At 44.1% G+C, this 19,969-nt stretch overlaps 1 protein-coding gene and 1 pseudogene across 1 annotated transcript; both read right to left on the bottom strand.

Annotated features, from left to right (window-relative positions):
• Window positions 1-7,882: 7,882 nt before the first annotated feature.
• Window positions 7,883-12,017, bottom strand: LOC138090697 (integral membrane protein 2C pseudogene; annotated as a pseudogene).
• A 4,042-nt stretch (window positions 12,018-16,059) lies between these two features.
• Window positions 16,060-19,022, bottom strand: IL20 (interleukin 20). The gene is made up of 5 exons (XM_068986522.1): window positions 18,867-19,022; window positions 18,515-18,580; window positions 18,251-18,403; window positions 17,513-17,587; window positions 16,060-16,137 (listed from the first exon to the last, which is right to left on the bottom strand). The coding sequence occupies exons 1-5, from the start codon at window positions 19,020-19,022 to the stop codon at window positions 16,060-16,062; spliced, it is 528 nt and encodes a 175-aa protein (XP_068842623.1).
• Window positions 19,023-19,969: the final 947 nt, after the last annotated feature.

Here is a 19,969-nt window from a genome sequence, read left to right as displayed (position 1 = left end):
AAAGCTGCCAGTAAAAAGCTTTGAACAAGCTAACAGACACACACGCGCGCACACACACACACACACACACACACACACACATCACACATACTCACTTACTACCTAGATTTTAAAACTGGCAAAGAAAGGCAGGCTAAGGCCCAGCAGGTCTAAACTTGTCCCAGAATGTGAGAAAGTAGAGATCGTGTCCCTGAAAAGCCTTACATAAGGTACTGGAAATGCAAAATGACTTGGGCTCTTAAACCGAAATAAATTGGTTTTTGGTTCCTTATCTCCTTTGCCCAGATGTCAAGGGTCAAATCCAGGGAATCATCCAAAGTGGTGAAGAGTAGAAGCTGCTTCCAGCAACAGTGAGTGGGGCTCTCTCTATTCAGACTCTGACTTTAACTTCCAAACAGTGTCCTCTCAGAAAATACATTTCTCATGAAATGAAGGACCAATTCACTAGCTCCCTCTGTAGACTAATCTCTGCCTCGAAAAGTTACCACCTGTCTTCCCAGACCAGAGATAGCTCCACAAGAAAGTAGAACTAATAGGTCTAATCACTTAATTCTGATTGAGTGAATTCTGCCTTCCCACAATAAAATGAGAATAAAAATAACCTGGAATATTAGAGTCTGAATGTCCACATTTCATTAACCTGGGAAGAAAAATTAGGAAGTAAAAATCTCAAAGTGTGTGGTCCCCAGTGCTGATACAAAGCTAGCTGGCTCTTGCAGAGCTCCAGTCTCTAGTGTGTTTTGAGAAGTTCTAAAGGGATGTATCTCATAGCTTTGTCCATGAGCCATCCCTGTCATCAGGGCTGGCTGAGCCAATGACAGCCAGCTCCAAGTGCTGCCCCAGGGACAGTGAGAATGGGATTTTCCTCGCCAGGTTTTCAGGCCAATTCCCTCCAGTCAAAAAACGTTGCAAGGTCACATTCACCCCTAATAAGGCGTCTGAGTCCAAAGTATTACAGAGTTCAGCAGAGAAACTTTTGCAATTTATGCCCAGAGACTTTCTTGGCTTTAGGATGCCCACATACCTCAAGAGTGGTTGATTTGAGCAGCTTCAGTATCATGGGCCTGGAACTCATCATTTCTTAGGGGTGGGAGAGGGGCTGCTAATGGTTAGGTCTCAGCGCTAGTCCAATAAGCCAGCATATGGCATAGTACTTTACTAAATACTTCCACAATTTGATATTCACAAAAGCCCTGTGAGATAAAACATACATCATTATCTCCATTTTAACAACTAGGAAACCAAGGCAAAGAGGAAAACTACGCTAAACAATGATTTGCTTAAGCTCATAGAGCTAGAAAGTGGAACTACCTAGACTGGACCCCCAGGTCTCTGACTTCAAGCCAGGTGTACCAGAGGCAGTGCTGTGCACTGGAAAGCATGCTACCGTGAAGTCACACTTCCTGTGGACCCTTGGCTCTGAGACTTAGTAGCTGTGCGATCATGGGTGAGTTACTTAATTCTTATACGCTTCAGTTCCCTCATCAGTAGAGTAAGAATAGCAATACAAATCATCTCATAGGTATTTGTGAGGATTAAATGAGAAAAATACATGCAAAGTACGTAGAAGTCAGCCTGCCCCATCAGGAAGCAAGAGAAAGAGTTAACTATTATTAAAACATTACTAATATTATTTTTATATATTACCATGACACACAATGCTTTTTCATTATTGAAAAGAGCCTGATATGGCTACAAACAATTTTCACTCTGTAACTATAGTAACTTCTGTTTAGGAAAATCTTTCAAGTGCTCATAAGAGTACCCGACATGGAAACAGTATACCACAATATACTACAGCCAGTCCCCCGTTTTTATCAGTCTGTTAAGGGAATCTGTGAAGTTGTTTGGAAATGATAGTAGAAGGATGGAAGGACTAGATGAAGGGGATTATGAGGTACAAACTTCCAGTTATAAAATACTACTAAGTCATGGGGATGTAATGTACAGAAGAGGGACTATAATCAACAATATTGTAATAACTTCATATGGTGATGGAACGTGACCAGACTTACCGTGGGGATCATTTTGTGATGTGTATGAAATCTGAATCACTGTGTCATACACCTGAATCTATTATGATAGTGTATCTCAATTATACTTCAATTAAAAGGAAAAAAATTAGAAACCTTAAAAAAAAAAATAGTCCAGCCCCAAGAGAAGTCATATGAGAAAATGATACGAAAGCTTCGGGACCAGAATTCATTGAGTGGGCTCTTTTTTGATTGATGGTGTAATGAAGTAACGAGAACCAAATCATTTCCTAACCAGCCCTATCCTTTTGCACTAAAATCATTATATTATAGCTATTTCTACTTTTGGCCAAAATTTGTTGATTTGAAATGTTTTTATTTCATCTTCATTTTCAAACTAATAGCTTTATTGAAATGTAATTCACCTTTTTAAACTGTACAATTCAGTGGGTTTTGGTATATTCACAGAATTGTGCAACTGGCACCATTATCTAATTTCTAAACTTTTTCATTACCCCAAAAAGAAACCTCATATCCATTGGCATCACACCCTACTCCACTCCCCCTTAGTCCCTAGAAACAGCTGTGTTTTCTGTCCCTGCGATTTTACCTATTCTGAGTGTTTCCAGACATTATATTTGAAATGTTATAAAGATAATTTGAAGTTTAGGATATTAGCATCCTCTGAGAAGTATTTATATTTGCTTCTGGAAGGGGATTGGCAATTCCACATTAACTTAATCCGATCATAGAATGAAGTGATTCAAAGTTGATTTTCTGCCCCTGTTAAGGGATTACCATGGGTTACCATGACCCCTAGAGGGTAGCACTTGGGGGTCTCAGCTGGAAGCTTGGCCAGGAGGTTCTAGGGGGCCTCCTTCATCAGCAGACTAGGAGCATGTCCTGGAGTTCCCCCTCATCCTGTAAATTTGTGGCAAGTTGAGCACATCTGTCTCCCAATCTTCCATCAACTTTTTTTATAATTGGAGTTTAGTGGCTTTACAACGTTGTGTTAGTTTCTGCTGTACAGCAAAGTGAATCAGCCATACATATACATAGATTCCCTCTGTCACCACAGAGCATTGAGCAGAGCTCTGTGCTATACAGTAGGTTCTCTTTAGTTACCTGTTTTATACATAGCAGTGTATATATGTCGACCCCAGTCTCCAAGTTTATCCCACCCATTTCCCCGCTTGGGGTCCATATGTTTGTTCTCTATGTCTCTATCTCTATTTCCACTTTGCAAATGGGTTCATCTGTACCTCATCAACTTTTCTAAAGTTAGATGACCTTCACCAAGGAAAGGGCTTCCCTCATAGCTCAGTCGATAAAGAAGCTGCCTGCAGTGCAGGAGACCCAGGTTCTATTCCTGGGTTAGGAAGATCCCTTGGAGAAGGAAATGGCAACCCACTCCAGTATTGTTGCCCAGAGAATCCCATGGACAGAGGAGCCTGGTGGGCTACAGTCCATGGGGTCACAAGAGTCGGACATGCCTGAGTGACTGAACCACTACCACCATCAGGGAAAAGCAGTCCCCAGTGCTGAGCTCATTTTGTTGGATCTCCCTCTCCCAAATCTTGGCCCTGGAATTTTGCCTGTCTTGTTATCTCTTCAAAACCTTCAGTTTGGGGGAGAGGGGGTGGTGGTGGTTTTTTTTTAAGTTTCCTGATTTTTGCAACTTTTCTTGAATTCTTCTCATTGTGTTAGTCATTCAGTCATGCCCAACTCTTTGCAACCCCATGAACTGCAGCCCATCAGGCTCCTCTGTTCATGAGATTTTCCAGGCAAGGATACTGGAGTGAGTTGTCATTTCCTTCTCCAGGGGATCTTCCTAACCCAGGGATCAAACCCAGGTCTCCTGCATTGCAGGCAGATTCTTTACCAACTGAGCCACAAGGGAAGCCACACGTCTAAAAGCCAGTAGCAATTTTCTCCTTCAGGCAGAACAGGCAAAGAGGAAGATTCTTCCACATATTCACCAGCTCCTCAACAGCTTCAGAAAAACCACCGTCTTCTGCCACTGGCAGGAGAGACACACCTACTAGGCATGTCTGTGAAGATCGAAAAAGATAACCCAGGCAAAGTGCTTAGTGAATTTTGTAGTAATCACGTTGCCCGCTTTGTTCCAGCCTCGGTAAAGCTCAGAGCTGAATTTTGATCCTTCTAGCGAGTTATGACTCAGAACCTCATGACATGTCCTTTGCAGAATAATCTTAGCTCAGCATCACGGTATTATCTGTGTTCTGTTTCGTCTAGCGTCCTTAAATCTTGTTGCATTACATGTATTCTCATAAGTCACTCTCGATCACTTTGATAGAAAGTGGGACATAAATAAGTAAATAACATACATTAAATAAGAGTGTTTTGAACTGCTATATGCTATACGTGTGACAGAACATTGATATTAGCACAGGCGGAACCACTTCCCTGGGGTACCAGGACTTCAAGGTCCTTTGTCTTTTTAGGCTACTTGTTGACATCCCCGCTAATCCTTCACAGTCTAACTCAAGGATGCCTCCTTCAGAAAGCCTTCCCTCATCTTTCTACATGGAGATCTTTCCTTGTCATTAAGTCTTATATTCCTGGCAATGACTTGTCCTCACAATCTCACTCTCTTTAAATGCCTCTAACCTGCACAATAGCTTCCCTGGTACTTCAGTGGTAATGAATCCTCCTGCCAACATTCAATCCCTGATCTGGACCGATCTGGAGAAGGAAATGGCAACCCACCCCAGTATTCTTGCCTGGGAAAGTCCATGGACGGAGGAGCCTGGTGGGCTACATACAGTCCATGGGGGACTTAGTGACTAAACAGCAACAGCAATCTCCAGAAGGCCTAGAAAGAGACATTACCTCGAATTGAACTGTTTTTGAAGAATTTTACTGATACACAATTGGCATGCAATAAACTGCACATATTTAAAATGTACAGTTTGATAAGTTTGGGCATATGTATACAACTGGAAATCATCACCAAGATGATGAACATATTCATCATAGTTTAACCATTCACTTGCTGGTAGACATTTAGTTGTTTCAAATTTGGGGCTAATAAAAATAAACCTTTCATAAAATGTTTATGTGCAAGTCTTTTCATGAACGTATGTTTTCTTTTCTCTTAGATAAATACCTAGGAATGGAATAACTGGGTCATATGGCAGCTGTTTCTTCAGTTTTTTGAGAAATTGCCAAACTATTTTCAAAGTGGTTGTATCATTTTACATTCCCAACAGACCATATGAGTTTGAGTTTCTCCACACCTTCCTCTAGCACCTGATATGGTCAATTTTTCTTTTAGCCATTCTAATAAGTATGATGTGGTATCTCACTGTGGTTTTAATTTGTATTTACTTAATGAAATACAATGTTAAGCATCTTTTCATGTGCTTCTTTTTTACATATATTTATCTTCTTTCATGACATGTCTGTTCAAATTTTGTGCTCAGTTTTTAATTGGGTTCCTTCCTTATAATTGAGTTTTGAGTATTCTCTATATTTTTTGGTCACACATTATTATATACAGGGATTTGCAAATATTCACTCCCAGACTATGGGCTGTCTTTTCATTTTCTTCAGTTCAGTTCAGATAAGTCGCTCAGTCGTGTCCGACTCTTCACGACCCCATGAATCAAAGCACGCCAGGCCTCCCTGTCCATCACCATCTCCCGGAGTTCACTCAGACTCACGTCCATTGAGTCCATGATGCCATCCAGCCATCTCATCTTGGGTCGTCCCCTTCTCCTCCTGCCCTCAATCTCTCCCAGCATCAGAGTCTTTTCCGATGAGTCAACTCTTCGCATGAGGTGGCCAAAGTACTGGAGCTTCAGCTTTAGCATCATTCCTTCCAAAGAAATCCCAGGGTTGATCTCCTTCAGAATGGACTGGTTGGATCTCCTTGCAGTCCAAGGGACCCTCAAGAGTCTTCTCCAACACCACAGTTCAAAAGCATCAATTCTTCGGCACTCAGCCTTCTTCACAGTCCAACTCTCACATCCATACATGACCACAGGAAAAACCATAGCCTTGACTAGACGGACCTTGGTCGGCAAAGTAATGTCTCTGCTTTTGAATATACTAAAGGGCAGACGTGTTTAATGAAGTCTAACCTGCCAATTTGGCTTTTTATAGATTCTGCTTTTGTATCTAGGAAATCTTTGGCTAACTCAAAGTTATGAAGGTTTTTCCCTCAGGTTTTCTCTGAGAAGTTTTATAATTGTAGATTGTACATTTAGATTGATGATCCATTTTGAGTTAACTTGTATATGTAAAGTACAGGTCCAAGTTGATTTTTTTCTATACAATATCCAATTAGTTTAACATCATTTCTTGCAAGATCATTCTACCCCCACTAAACTGCCTCTGCACTATTGCTGACAATCAGATGTGTAGGTCTCTTTCTGGACTTTCCATTCTACACTCTAGTCATCTATCTTCACACCAGAACCACACTCTCTTGATTGCCATAGCTTTATGTGTCTTCAAATCCAATAATATTAATCCTCCAATTTTGTTCTTTTTCATTTATTTTGTTTTGTTTATTGCATTTTAATATGATTTTAAAGTGAACTTGTCAGTTTCTACCTTTACAAAAAGGCCACTGAAATTTTTATACTGATTGCATTGAATATATAGATCAATTTGGGGAGAATTAGCATCTTAATAATTATCAAGGCCTAAGAATATGGTATATCTCTCCATTATTTATTTTTAAATTTTAAAATATTTCTGTATTTGCTTGTGCCAGGTCTCTTAGTTGTGGCACAGGGAATCTTCGATCTTCCTTGCAGCATGTGGGGTCCAGTGATCCATCCCAGGTATCCTGCACTGGGTGTGTGGACCATCAGGGAAATTCCTCCATTATTTAGATAATCTTTCATTTCGCCAGCAATGATTTACAGTTTTCAGCATAGAGCTCTTTTACATCTTCTTTTTTTTCCCCAGAAATCAAAGGTTTTTATTGTTCTACAAACACTTATGAAAAGAGACCTGACTGAGAAAATATACAAAACATTTAACAGTTTCATCTCCAGAGAGCACTGAAGTCTTGACAGGAGAAATGGGAGCCCTCCTCTTCAGGGCTCAGGACTGGAAATGGTTAATATGTGAAATGACCAGTAAAAATATGCAAAAGTGAGAGGGAAAAGGAAAATAATGCTGCATTGCCCAAAGCAGAGGGGGACAGAATTTTAGAACAAAGAGGAGGCTGGGTGCACAAGTACCAGATAGCTCTTCCTCTCCTTCCCCCAGGTATCTTCCAAAACAGCCCTGAGCTGGAAAGCAGGGAGCCCCAGCCCCTCAGCAGGACCTACACCCCGCTCCCTTCTCACTGTTCATCTCGCCCAGCTGCCAGTAGACAGGATGAAAAGAGAACTGCTCCACCCCAGTTCCTCTGTGACTGTGGCTTCAGGGATCTTCCTTGAGCTCCTGCCCTTCCTGCCCCGACTCCTTCCTTCTTTGGTTCCACTGGGAAATTGATTGTGTTTGACAGACTCATCCCACCCCCCCAAACTCAGGCTCCCTCTGGTGGCTGAAGGCACTGTCATGAGTCCTGGAGAGATCCCCAGGACAACCACCGTCCCTGGGCTCTGGATGAGAGGGTGGGGGGGGCGCCATTTCTGGTCACATTCCCTCCCTCCATCCTCAGCTCAGGCCTGGGAGTCAGCACTGACGAGGAAGTGTTTGGCAAGGAGCCTTTCAGGACTCTCCCAGCTGTGCAGACATCCCTGAACCCACAGCCCCTCCCTACCCCAACACCCGGCCATGCCTGGTCCTTCCGGCCAATCCTTCTCCTTTGGCTGCCAGTCAGGACCCCGGTCACGTGACCTCATGAGGGTCACAGAAACCATCTTGGGGCGCCCCACCCACCCCCCAAGGTCTGAGAGGTCGGCAGAGATGGTGGCCTTGAGATATCACAGCTGCGGCACTGGGAGGTAAGCAGGGCTGGAGAGAAACAGGGACACACGTCCCATCTAGGGAAAGGTGTCCAAAGCACGAGCTAAGTGAGGGGAAGGAGAGCCAGGGAGCGGCCTCCAGAGAAAATGAGAGAGGGTCGGGGCGAGCCTGGAGGCCGGGGCGGGTTTCACACTACCCTCACCCTGGCGTTTCCGCACCCAAGAGCTCTCAAAATGGCGGGTGGCCGTTGCTGTTGTTGGCCCCCGTTTGTACTTCCGCTTCCGGGTGACCCGGCACCACTGCCGGTAGGTGTCTTTCCCGCTGCAAACAGGTGGGAGGCGAAGGAGGCTGAGGCCTCTTGTCGCTGACGTGCTCCGTGACCACCATCTCCTCCGGGGTGATGTGTGTCTGTGGGAGGTAGGTGCCCCTCTGCACGTCCTCACCAGGAACTCCCAGAAGTTGCAAGGGGGCAGCAGGTTGCTGGTGTTGAACAATGAAGTGGCTCCTGTCTAGGGAGAAAGTCATGATAGACAGTGAGCCCTTGCTGGAATCGTGGAGGATGTCCCCAAACCAAGGCACAAGCACGTTGATGCCCCCGCGGTTCCTCTCCTCCAGTTAGATCTTCCGTCCTCCTCCAGCTCCATGCGAGTGCGGACCTGGGAGGACAGGGAGGCCTCCTAGAAGACCCCACAGGGGAAGAAATTGCCTCGGGCCAGCTGAATGAGAAAGAAGGATCTGTAGATGTGGACGGAAGCGAACACCAGGCCCATGAGCGGCAGGTCCATGCCCAAGGACAGAGCCCCCGCGTCTTGTAGGGATGGTGAGGGGCCCCTCCTCCCAAGGGCTTCTCCTCAGCCAGGGTCAGCAGGATCTCAGCGCCCGGGGCGGGCACCGGGGCGGAGACCAAGGCCGAAGCCTTGTCAGTCTTCCCGGCCTTAATGAGGGCCACCACGGGTTGGAAGCGGATCTTCACCACAGCTGCGTGGGCCTTGCGTCCGCCCTGCGCCCTCTGTTGGCAGCCACTCTCCTCTCAGCCCCTATCTGTACCACAGCTCTCTGCAGGCAGGGGAAGTTTGGTCCCCTTCTACATCTTTTGTTCTTGATTTATCCTCAAGGATTTCCTACTTTTTGATGCTATTGTAAATAGTATTTTTTTTAATTCAAGTTCCAATTGATTGTTGCTGGTATATGGAAATACAACTGATCTTACCTTGTATCCTGCTATCAAACAAAACTTTCTTATTCTACCAGCTTGTTGTAAGTCCATTGGATATTTCTCCCTAGATGGGCCTGTCATCTATGCATAAAGGCTGACTTCATTTCCAGTCTGGGTTATTTTTTTTTCTTCTTTAACTGAATTGAGATGTAGTGGTCCTGGAAGTACAGGGACCTGAGCTTTAATGTCAACTCTGCCGTAACTCTCTGTGTAACCTTAGGCAAGTCACTTTCCTCTCTGAACCCCGGCTACCCTGTAAAGTGATCTGTAAGTCCTCTCCCATCTCTAATGTTCAAAGAATGTACTCTGAAAGGTATTAGCACTCTGGTTGTAATCCACAGCTTTCTGCCTCCAGGCCTCTGAGTCCTGCCGTCTTCCTGTTAAGCAACTGACTCATTGTGCTCCTGACAGCTGGGCTGAGCCAGAGTGTCACCTGCTCTCCCAATCTTCCAGTGAATCAGGAGTGGCTCTATTATTTCATTCTTTTACCAATTGTTGTTCTGCTGCCTCCTGTTGGCAAGGCCCAATCTGCAGTGTGGGTTATCTATTTTCTAGCAAAAGCCAAAGCTGTTAATTCATGAAAAAATTGACTGAGGGCCACAAACATAGAAAAAGCAGTTTCTCTCTTTTTTTTTTTTTTTTTGACTTTTAAAGACACATTCCATTCGCCTGCTTTTGAATTTAGTCCTCATCAATAATGTAATTTTGTACTGTGCTGAGATAAGGTAGGCTTTTTTAACATAGTCCTGTCCTGCAGGAACTTAACAGTCCTGCAGGGGAATGGTCCATTCATTCTCCATCTGTATGGAAGAGAAACAGTCAGACAAAGTTACACTGGACCATGTTGGAGAAGACCTGAGTCCTTGAAAATAAGAAGTTGGGGCAATCCCAGGGCATGGTAGAAATGAAACGTTCAGCAGACTTTTTTATTCTTTGAGTTACCCTGCAGCTGGATCTCATTCCTAGCTTAAGAAGATGCTCTGCCTTCTGAGCCAACCCCTCCATCAGAGGGAAGCCTTGTCCAGTTTCACTGACATCACCTGGATATTTCCAATCGATAGGTTCACCTCAAATTCTGAATCCAAAGCTGGTGACACAGGAACCATACAAACCCCTTCCAATCATGAAGGCGGCAGCAGCTAGATCTGATCTTCTGAGCCAGATTTAGCACATCCAGTTTCTAGAATTCAGAATCGTCTGTCCCAACTCTTTCATTTAATTTTGCAGTGTGGAGTAAATGAAGACCAACCAAAAGAGAACAAGCAAAGCTATTTATTCAGAGCTTATTTTAGAAAGAGAGTCAGCCACCATGACATGTTTCAGCAGAGACTCTAAGAGTTGGACACAGCTGAGCAACTGAACAACAAAAGCCTGCAGAAGTGGGAAATCGTTACAGGAGAAAACAAGGAACTTGTCAGGTATGCCTTGACTAAAGGTTGTTGACAGGAGGGGCCATCAGTAGGCTAACTAGAAGCAGAACATCCTATGTGATTGATTAAGGACACATTATTTGGCTTTTTCTGGTTCATGCTAGGTTAGAAACAGGGACAAAAATTGAGGAAGTTGCCAGTTTTTAATCAAGTCCTGTTTGGATCCAATGGCTACAAGAGTTATAGTCTGCCTTCATGGGCTGGTTGCTAGAGATTGTGGTCTGAGTTCATATCAATCTAACTTATAGATAGCAGACCAGCTCTGTAGGCTGCTTACTGCAGATAATGGGTTGGTTTCCTGGGCTGGGTGTTGCAGACTGTGGATCAGAGGTCTACTTTTATACATAGTCTAGCCATTGCCCATCTTTATATGCACGCTCTCAGAGGAAACTGAGGCCCAGAGAAGTAGAGTGGTTCTAAGACTCTTAATCCAAGGTCTAAGAGCTTAAAGTAATCAGAGCTGACAGGTCAATCCTATGATTTCCAAAGGAACTTATTCTGCTTATTGAGGAGACAAGGTTCAGATGCCTAGAAAAATGAGGTTCAATAAAGATGTTATAGAGGTAAGTGGCACCAGGAAGTTAATAGCTTGGAAGGAAGGCTCGTCACTTTCCTCTCCAGGCAGAACCACTGCTACAGCCAGAACCTCTACTGACCAAGAGCTCTCTATGTACTGGGCATTCCAACCAGCTAGCAAAGCAAAGTGGTTAAATGCATGGTTCTCTAGGCTGCTGACTGTCTTCATAGTTTGCCTTCAGAAATATTTGCTGTGAATTTGAACAACTTGAACAAGAGATTTTATCTTTCTGGTCTTTAGTTTCCTCATCCATAAAATGGGAATAACAGCAGCTCCTATCTCATCATGCTCTTGTGTGAATTAAATGAATGGACGCCTGTAACACACTTAGAACAGTACCTGGTACTTAAGATGTGCTTGTACAAGTTAGATATGACAGTCTTGTTTATTCTTCACATCAACCCAGCATGATAAGTGGTATAATTGTACTTTTCAGATAAAGAAACTAAGGATAATACTAAGGGTAGCTATGTCACTTGTCCAAGACAGTGAATTTCTGAGTCAGTATTTTCACTCATATCTCTATGAAGCCCAAACTTATTATTCTTCACTACTGAGCTTCTGAACACAAGATGCCACTGTTGGGAAAGAAGTGGTATATAGAATGGGAAGCCATATAGGGCTGTGGTATCAGGGTGTCTGTGTTCAACTCTTTGTTCTGCCCTTACACATATTACTTATCACCTTTGAACATGTTTTCACTTGCAAACTGGTAATAATAACCTATCTCACAGGTTTAAGGATTAAATAAGACAGTGTTTTAAGGATTAAATAAGATAATGTATGTGAAGTTTCCAGTACAGTGACTGGCACATAAGTACTTAATAAATGACAGCAATGATTTTAATTGTTAAATTTTAATTTAATGAATTGAAAGCGACAATTGCAAACTATTCTTTAGAGTCTGTCCCTTAAAAGCCCACCTTCATGTCCCCAAACTGACTTGACTCTCCACTGCTGTATTCCCCGTTGTTGGCACTGTGATAGGTCAAGCGGAGACCAGAAAAATAACTTAGAGGAGGAAATGGGTCCTGCAGGGGAGAGGAATAGACAGGTAAGGAGTGGTCACATGGTAACATGGAATTCCAAAAGACCAAGGCTTCCCACGGCCCAGACTTTCAGAAGAATCAGAAATGCTTCTCAGGAAACAATTGGAGGAACTTCATCCTCAGCTCTGTAGGTCAACCTGAGACATGCCCATCTGAAAGACTCAAACTTGGCAGATAAAACTAGCCTCCTCTTTGCCATCAGGGATCTCTTGGAGGTAGTAGTGTTAGTCACTCAGCTTTGTCCAACTGTTTGGAGCCCACCAGGCTCCTCCATCCATGGGATTCTCCAGGCAGGAATACTGGACTGGTTTGCAGTTTCCTTCTCCAAGGGATCTTCCTGACCCAGGAATTGAACCTGGGTCTCCAACACTGCAGGCAGACTCTACCATCTGAGCTACCAGGGAAGCCCTCTCTTGGAGATATTGGTTCTCATTTTACACTGAGTTCAGTGAAGTCTCCTTCTCAACTATTCCTTGACAGCCAAAACTGAGTTGTTTGTCAGACTAGTCAGGGAAACCAGGGGAGGGGCAACAAGAAATTCTGATAGCAGAAGGGTGATCACAATGAGGAATATAAAAGCAGAAAATGCCCCGTTTTAAAGGAATGTAAAGAACCATTTCTTCCATCACCCTGAAACATTGATGTTATCAACTTGTTTTCCAGAAGAAGAAATTAAATTCCGAGAAGGTTAAGTTTTACAGCCCAAACCACTCAGATACTGAAAAGTGAATCATGATTTGAATCTGATAAAAAAAGATGTAGAAAAAACATACCTAAATATTTCAGACTTATTATCTGTGGGTGATAAGATTATGAGTGATTTTAATTTTCTTTTCTATACTTCTTTGTATTTTCCTAATTTTCTCCACTGGGTAGTTGTCACTTAATAATGAGAAAAAATAAAGTTCTTTAAGTTTCATCAGGGCCTGGGATAAGGACTGAGAGCAGAGACAGCAAAGAAAGCTCACTACAGAAGCATTAGTCTGCTATTTCTGAAACTGGGCAAGGTAAACTGCTAAGCTGAGATGCAGCTCAGAATGAGCTGGAGAGGGAGGAGGCAAGCAGCCCAGGCCAGAGTTTTGGCTCCTTCGAGCCCAGGGAAGTTCAGCATAAAAGGGGCCTGAACCGAGAACACCAACTTAGTACTTGGTTCCAAACACAAAGACTTGATCCAAGAACAACCTAGACCGTGGGGCTGGCCAGAATCCAAAATGGAAGGGCCTTCAAAGAGGGCGCACGCAGCTCCCTAGGCAGGACACTTTGCACCTATGTGTTCTTAACCCTTATAATAGAACCTCCTGCCTATTATAATTTGTGTTGCAATTAAGACCTCTGACACAAAAGTATGAGAGCCTGAAATGAGGGAGAAAGCAGGGGCACAGAGAAGACTGCTCAGTGCCAGGGAGGAAGAAGCAGGGAGGGCTGATGCCCCTCATCCCCACACAGCCCCTTCGTGTGGAGGAATCAGAGCTATGGGTGAATTAGGAGACAGAATTGGGGGTGCATTTGGCAGCGGAGAGAAGGCCTAGGTTCCCACCGGCAACTTCCTGCCCCAAAGGAGTAAAAGGTCCCTAGGTCATATGAGACTCAAACTCATCCCTTTAGAAACCCATCCCACTCAAGCTCAATCCCAGTGGAAACCACTGTTTCCACTCCTGAAGCATTCTCAAACTCCAAGCAGATATTATACAAAGAAAACTTTATTTGTAAAAAATATCCTGGCCACATAGGTTTCCATAGCTGGAAGAGACACAAGTCTGGGGTCTAGGAGTTGAATGGAGTGGTCAGTAATTGTAACACAAGCCTGTAATTTTACATCAAAATTCCTTCTTCCACAACCCACACTTAGTAGCCATTAGTTCAGTTTTAAATATCTCACGGAACACTGGTGGTCAGTATACATGTCCTTATTAAATAAAATTGTAGCCACTCCTCTAGAATTTAGAGAGTTTGTTCACTCTATGAAAAACCTGCTCTAGTCAGCTTATAAATATAATCTCTGAATTGTTTTTAAAAAGTCTCATTTTCAAATATAAAAATAAATAAGTTAAATAGAAAAAATAAATACATTAATAAATACAACCAACAGTAGAAAAGATCTTACTAAAATCTTGTAAAACCATGATCCAGATTAAGAATTCAGTTCTGTTTAGTCACTCTGACTAAACAGTCCCGTCCGACCCTCTGCGAGCCCATGGACTGCAGCACGCCAGGCTTCCCTGCCCATCATCAACTCCCTGAGCTTGCTCAAACTCATGTCCATCAAGCCAGTGATGCCATCCAGCCATCTCATTCTCTGCCGTCCCCTTCTCCTTCCTGCCTTCAATCTTTCCCAGCATCAGGATCTTTTCCAATGAGTCAGTTCTTCCCATCAGGTGGCCAAAGTACTGGAGTTTCAGCTTCAGGATCAGTCCTTCCAGTGAGTATTCAGAACTGATTTATTCCTATATATTCCTTATCTATTCCTTTGGAATGGACTGGTTGCATCTCCTTGCAGTCCGAAGGACTTTCAAAAGTCTTCTCCAACACCACGGTTCAAAAGCATCAATTCTTCAGTGCTCAGCTTCTTAATAGTCCAACTCTCACATCCATACATGACTACTGGAAAAGCCATAGCTTTGACTATGTAGACCTTTGTTGGCAAAGTAATGTCTCTGCTTTTTAATATGCTGTCTAGGTTGGTCATAGCTTTTCTTCCAAGAAGTAAGTGTCTTTTAATTTCAAGGCTGCAGTCACCATCTGCAGTGATTTTGCTAAGTCGCTTCAGTCGTGTCTGACTCTGTGCAACCCCATAGACGGCAGCCCACCAGGCTCTGCCATCCCTGGGATTCTGCAGGCAAGAACACTGGAGTGGGTTGCCATTTCCTTCTCCAGTGCATGAAAGTGAAAAGTGAGAGTGAAGTCGCTCGGTCGTGTCCCACTCTTAGCGACCCCATGGACAGCAGCCCACCAGGCTTCTCCATCCTTGGGATTTTCCAGGCAAGGGTACTGGAGCGGGGTGCCATTGCAGTGATTTTGGAGCCCCAGAACTAAAGTCTCTTGCTGTTTCCATTGTTTCCCATCTATTTGCCATGAAGTGATGGCACTGGATGCCGTGATCTTAGTTTTCTGAATGTTGAATTTTAAGCCAATGTTTTCACTCACTTCTTTCACTTTCATCAAGAGGCCCTTTAGTTCTTCTTCACTTTCTGCCATAAGAGTGGTGTCATCTGCATATCTGAGGTTATTGATATTTCTCCCAGCAATCTTGATTTCAGCTTGTGGTTCAGCCAGCCTGGCATTTCACATGATAAACTCTGCAAATAAGTTAAATAAACAGGATGACAATATACAACCTTGACATACTTCTTTCCTATTTGGAACCAGTCTGTTGTTCCATGTCCAGTGCTAACTGTTGCTTCTTGGCCTGCATACAGATTTCTCAGGAGGCAGGTAAGGTGGTCTGGTATTCCCATCTCTTTAAGAATTTTCCACAGTTTGTTGTGATCCACAGGGTCAAAGGCTTTAGCGTAGTCAATAAAGCAGAAGTAGATGTTTCTCTGAAACTCTTTTGCTTTTTCGATGATCCAGAGGATGTTGACAATTTGATATATGGTTCCTCTGCCTTTACTAAATCCAGCTTGAACATCTGGAAGTTCTTGGTTCATGTACTGTTGAAGACTGGCTTGGAGAATTTTGAGCATTACTTTGCTAACATGTGAGATGAGTGCAACTGTGCAGTAGTTTGAACATTCTTTGGCATTGTGTTTCTTTAATTAAGAGTAGAAACACTAATAGCCACAATAAGGAAACAAATCATAAATAAATACTGGACATGGTGACCAGCACTAAATTACACAACAAACAGACAGCGGTTCGGGGTCATACTTCCATGGGTCCTGAGGGCTGAGCCCAGAATACTCTCAGCAGCATCACTTTCATCCTAGTCTGCCTCTTCCATCCATCGCAAAAGAATGTCTAGCTCCCCCAAAGCCTTCACCACCGCTGCCGGAGGTGGAAGCTGAAAGACACAAAGTAAAGAGGTGAGCAACTCATAAAGAGACAATGTGGGCTCCAAGTTTAATCCTCTCCTTTCACTGGTAGGTCTGTCAGGGATTATAAATGGAGCATATTTTCAAAATGAAGAGCTTGAAAGACATTATGGAACCTCAAGATCTCACAAGAGGGAAAATCAGGGAGTCTAGTCACACTAGCAGAGAAGGCAATGGCAACCCATTCCAGTACCCTTGCCTGGAAAATGCCATGGACGGCAGAGCCTGGTGGGCTGCCGTCTATGGGGGTCGCTAAAAGTCGGACACGACTGAAGCAACTTAGCAGCAGCAGCAGCAGTCACACTAGTCTTACATAGGAAAACTAAGGCCCAGAAGAGTAGCAGAATTGGGGCTACAACCCAAGCTTCTTGAAACACAGAGAGTAAAGCTGCTTTTAAAAGAAAGATATGTGCTTCTGTGTGTGTGTGTGTTTGTGTGTTTAGGGATTGCCTACTGTGCATCCTCTCATTGAACAAATATTTACTGTGCTAAGCACTGGACTGGCTAGGGATTCAGGAATAAATGACACCATCACTACCCACAGGGAATTTACAGTCATGTAAAGGAGACAAGCAGAAGCAGGCAATTAAAATGCCATGTGGTGAATAACTGCCGGGGTCCCCTCAGGATGACAGAGAGGCACTTAAGCCTCAGAGAAGTAGCCAGTGCCTTCCCGGAAGTGATGCCTAGGCTGCGTCTTAAAGGATGAGCAGAGTGTGCAGCAAGCAAACTCCAGTCTTCCTGACAGAGGTCCGAAGGCTTTGAGGTGAGAAAGAGCATGGCAAAGGCGTGTGTGAAATGGCGAATGCCTGTTTTTGAAGGTATGTATATGTGTGTGAAGGCTTCCCTGGTGGCCCAGCAGTAAAGATTCTGCCTGCAATGCAGGAGACACAGGAGATGAGGGTTCCATCCCTGGGTCAGGAAGACCCCCTGGAGGAGGGCTTGGCAACCCACTCAGGTATTCTTGCCTGGAGAATCCCATGGACAGAGGAGCCTGGTGGGCTGCAGTCCACAGGGTTGCAAAGAGTCGGACACGACTGAAGCAACTTAGCATGCACACATATGTGTGTGAATGTGGAAAACTAATGCCTCTTATCTGTGCAACTGAAAGGTCCAGGTGTCTCAGGTGACTTGATGGAATCACAGCTATTCCTTCTTGATTCCCAGAGTGTCTTCCAGAGACAGCACCCTTCTAAAGCCTGCAGATGAATAGTCTACATGCCCTCAGAGGGCCACTAACCTGAGGGCTATAGGATTTCTTTGAGTAGGACTATCCATCCCACCCATCTATGATCTCAGTTCTAAAAACACGCTCATCCCAACCAAGGCCAAAATTGCATATACCTCTTCGAAATGACTCAGAATCTGGCTGTATTTCTCCTTTGCTTCTTCCCCACAAGGGCATGACATATGGGCATGCTGAAAAGAATACCAAAGAATGAGAGATGTTATTAAAGATTGCAATTTTCTGCCATTGACATGAAGTAGGTAGGAGTTCTGCTCTTTCCACCTATAGAAATCTTTTCATATCTCTTTATTTGGGATCACTAAAGTGTACATCAGCTAGAAAAGGAAGCCAGCATTTTAGGCTCAAATATAGAGCTCATTGCTTCTGTTCAGAAACAGGCAGCGTTGAAGGAGTTTGTGAGCGCCATATCCCTTCCAGCCTGCACCCCTGTTCTAATCTAGTTCCCTCCCAGAGAGCATCATGGGAAGAGCAAATTGGATTCTGAGGTCCTATCTTGAGATTGAATCTGGTGGTCTGCTAATTAGCTGCCTGGACTCAGGATGCCCTGAAACATCATAGGATAACTCACAGAAGAATCATAATTTCATTCACATATAGTGATGATTATCAGTGACATCAAAGAACCAGCACTTTATAGTTCTTTAGACATTTTGCATAGAACATGTATCCAAAAGTCAATATAACTGAGTTCTTATTACCTAGTCACATAGCTCAACACAGATTATTTTAGAACTCTCGAACTCTGTTTTTCCATCCATTAAATGGGTCTAAGATGAGCCTGATTGCTAAGTTATGTGCTGAGGTGGATCCTTTTACCCAAGACCCATACTCACACAGAGCCGGAGGTCCTTCTTGATGGTGAGAAGAGAGTTGGCAAGACGGCTGACCTTCCGAAAGATATGGTGGTCAGGGGGTTGATAGTTTTTGAATACCCTGTCCAGGTAAAGTCTCAGTGTATGATGGAGGAGGCAGCACTGATCTGCAGGCTACAAAGAGAAGACTGGTGTGTTGGTAAGGGCAGGGTGTCCAGGGACAAGGTCAATGAAGATGTCCCCAACTCATAATCCTCCCAGAATTCATATGGACCAAATACATACCTTTGTGCCTTGCAAAAACTGAGTCTTCCTCAAGATTCTGATGTCAATGATTTCATCTTTGGCTTGCTAAACAGAAAAGGGCAAGGTAAGAAAGTACAAGTCAGTGACTCCCGCCAGGATCCTAGACATCAAGATCTCCCATCCACTCCATGCCATGGCCCAGTGGGCAGAGTCCCTCTCCAAAAACACTCTTACATTATGAACTATAGATATTTCCTGGGAACATATCCTCCTGGTAAGGAGCCCCCAACCTGCTTCTTTTTGTGACCACCCTGCTGGAGGAAAGATAAAAACAAGTAGAAAAGTGGGGAGGCATTCACAAGATGAAGGGTAGGGTGCCTCCCTCACATACCACACTGTCCCGAATCTCTGAAAATCCACTTCGAATTCCCTGAAGATTAGTGGTGATCACACAGCTTCCCAAATGCAGTGTTTTCAGCCCAGCAGAAGGTGTCCAGAAGAGATAAGACACAGAAAGAAGACAGAGGGGAAGACCAGAACCTCTCATCTTGTGCCAGAATCTGGAGACCACAGGAGCTAAGAATTCAAAGGGAAGAGCGTGACTTACCGATTTCCCCATCCCATCCCTTAATAAGCCAATGCCACCACTGAGGACTTCTGTCTCCCATTCCCCCATGCCCCTTGAGAAACTGAATAGCTTCATCTGACTTCAGATGGTCTGGCCCATTCATTCAACTTACTAAGACTGTGAGCCTCCCAGAAGAGACGCCTTCAGGTGCCTGTTCAGAGCCTGCTTATGGGTTGGTGCTACAGGTCCTGGTTCCTTTATTTTGTTCCCCTCCCAGCCCCATCGTCATCGCCCAGCAGGTAAAGCCTGGGGCAGCAGGCACTTGCAGTGAGTAGACATAGGATGACATCTCAGGGATAATGTCAAAACTTGTTTTGGCGAATTGACGTATGTAGTCTTCATTTCCAGAATGCCAGTGTAACTCACCCTTCTCCTCCCCTTAGATCTACAGAGGAACTGGGGGAAAACAACCACATAGAAGCTGTTGCTGAGCCACCAAAAGCATCTGAGGGAAATTGTCTGGATTGTTATGGCTGTCCTCAGGGCAGAGGAATTTAGCTCCACTGGACATTGTCTGAGATCAAGTTGATTGTTTGGGGATGGTAGATTTATTTCAGCCTAGAAGCCAGGTAGAAAGTCAATGATTTCATAATAATCCCGCCAGGGAAAGACAAGTTCTGATGGGCAATCAGCCTAATTCCACCCAACACATCTCCGCCCTCCCAGGGTGGCTGGACTCCACCGTGGCCTCTGCAGGAAGACTGTAGTCAGGCACACCTGGGGCTAATCCAAGAGTATAAGCTTTCCTAACCTTGTAACTCAGGTTCAAGATCAAGAAAGCGTTCCCAAGAGAAAGGGAAAAGGCGGCAAGGAACTCATTTCTTCTTGGGGTGAAGCTTGCTCTGGGCATTTTAGAGTACTTGCTG

The sequence above is a fragment of the Capricornis sumatraensis genome, chromosome 14 (genome assembly GCF_032405125.1).
Source record: "Capricornis sumatraensis isolate serow.1 chromosome 14, serow.2, whole genome shotgun sequence".
Lineage (NCBI taxonomy): Eukaryota > Metazoa > Chordata > Mammalia > Artiodactyla > Bovidae > Capricornis > Capricornis sumatraensis.
This window is presented reverse-complemented; position numbering and strand designations above follow the sequence as displayed.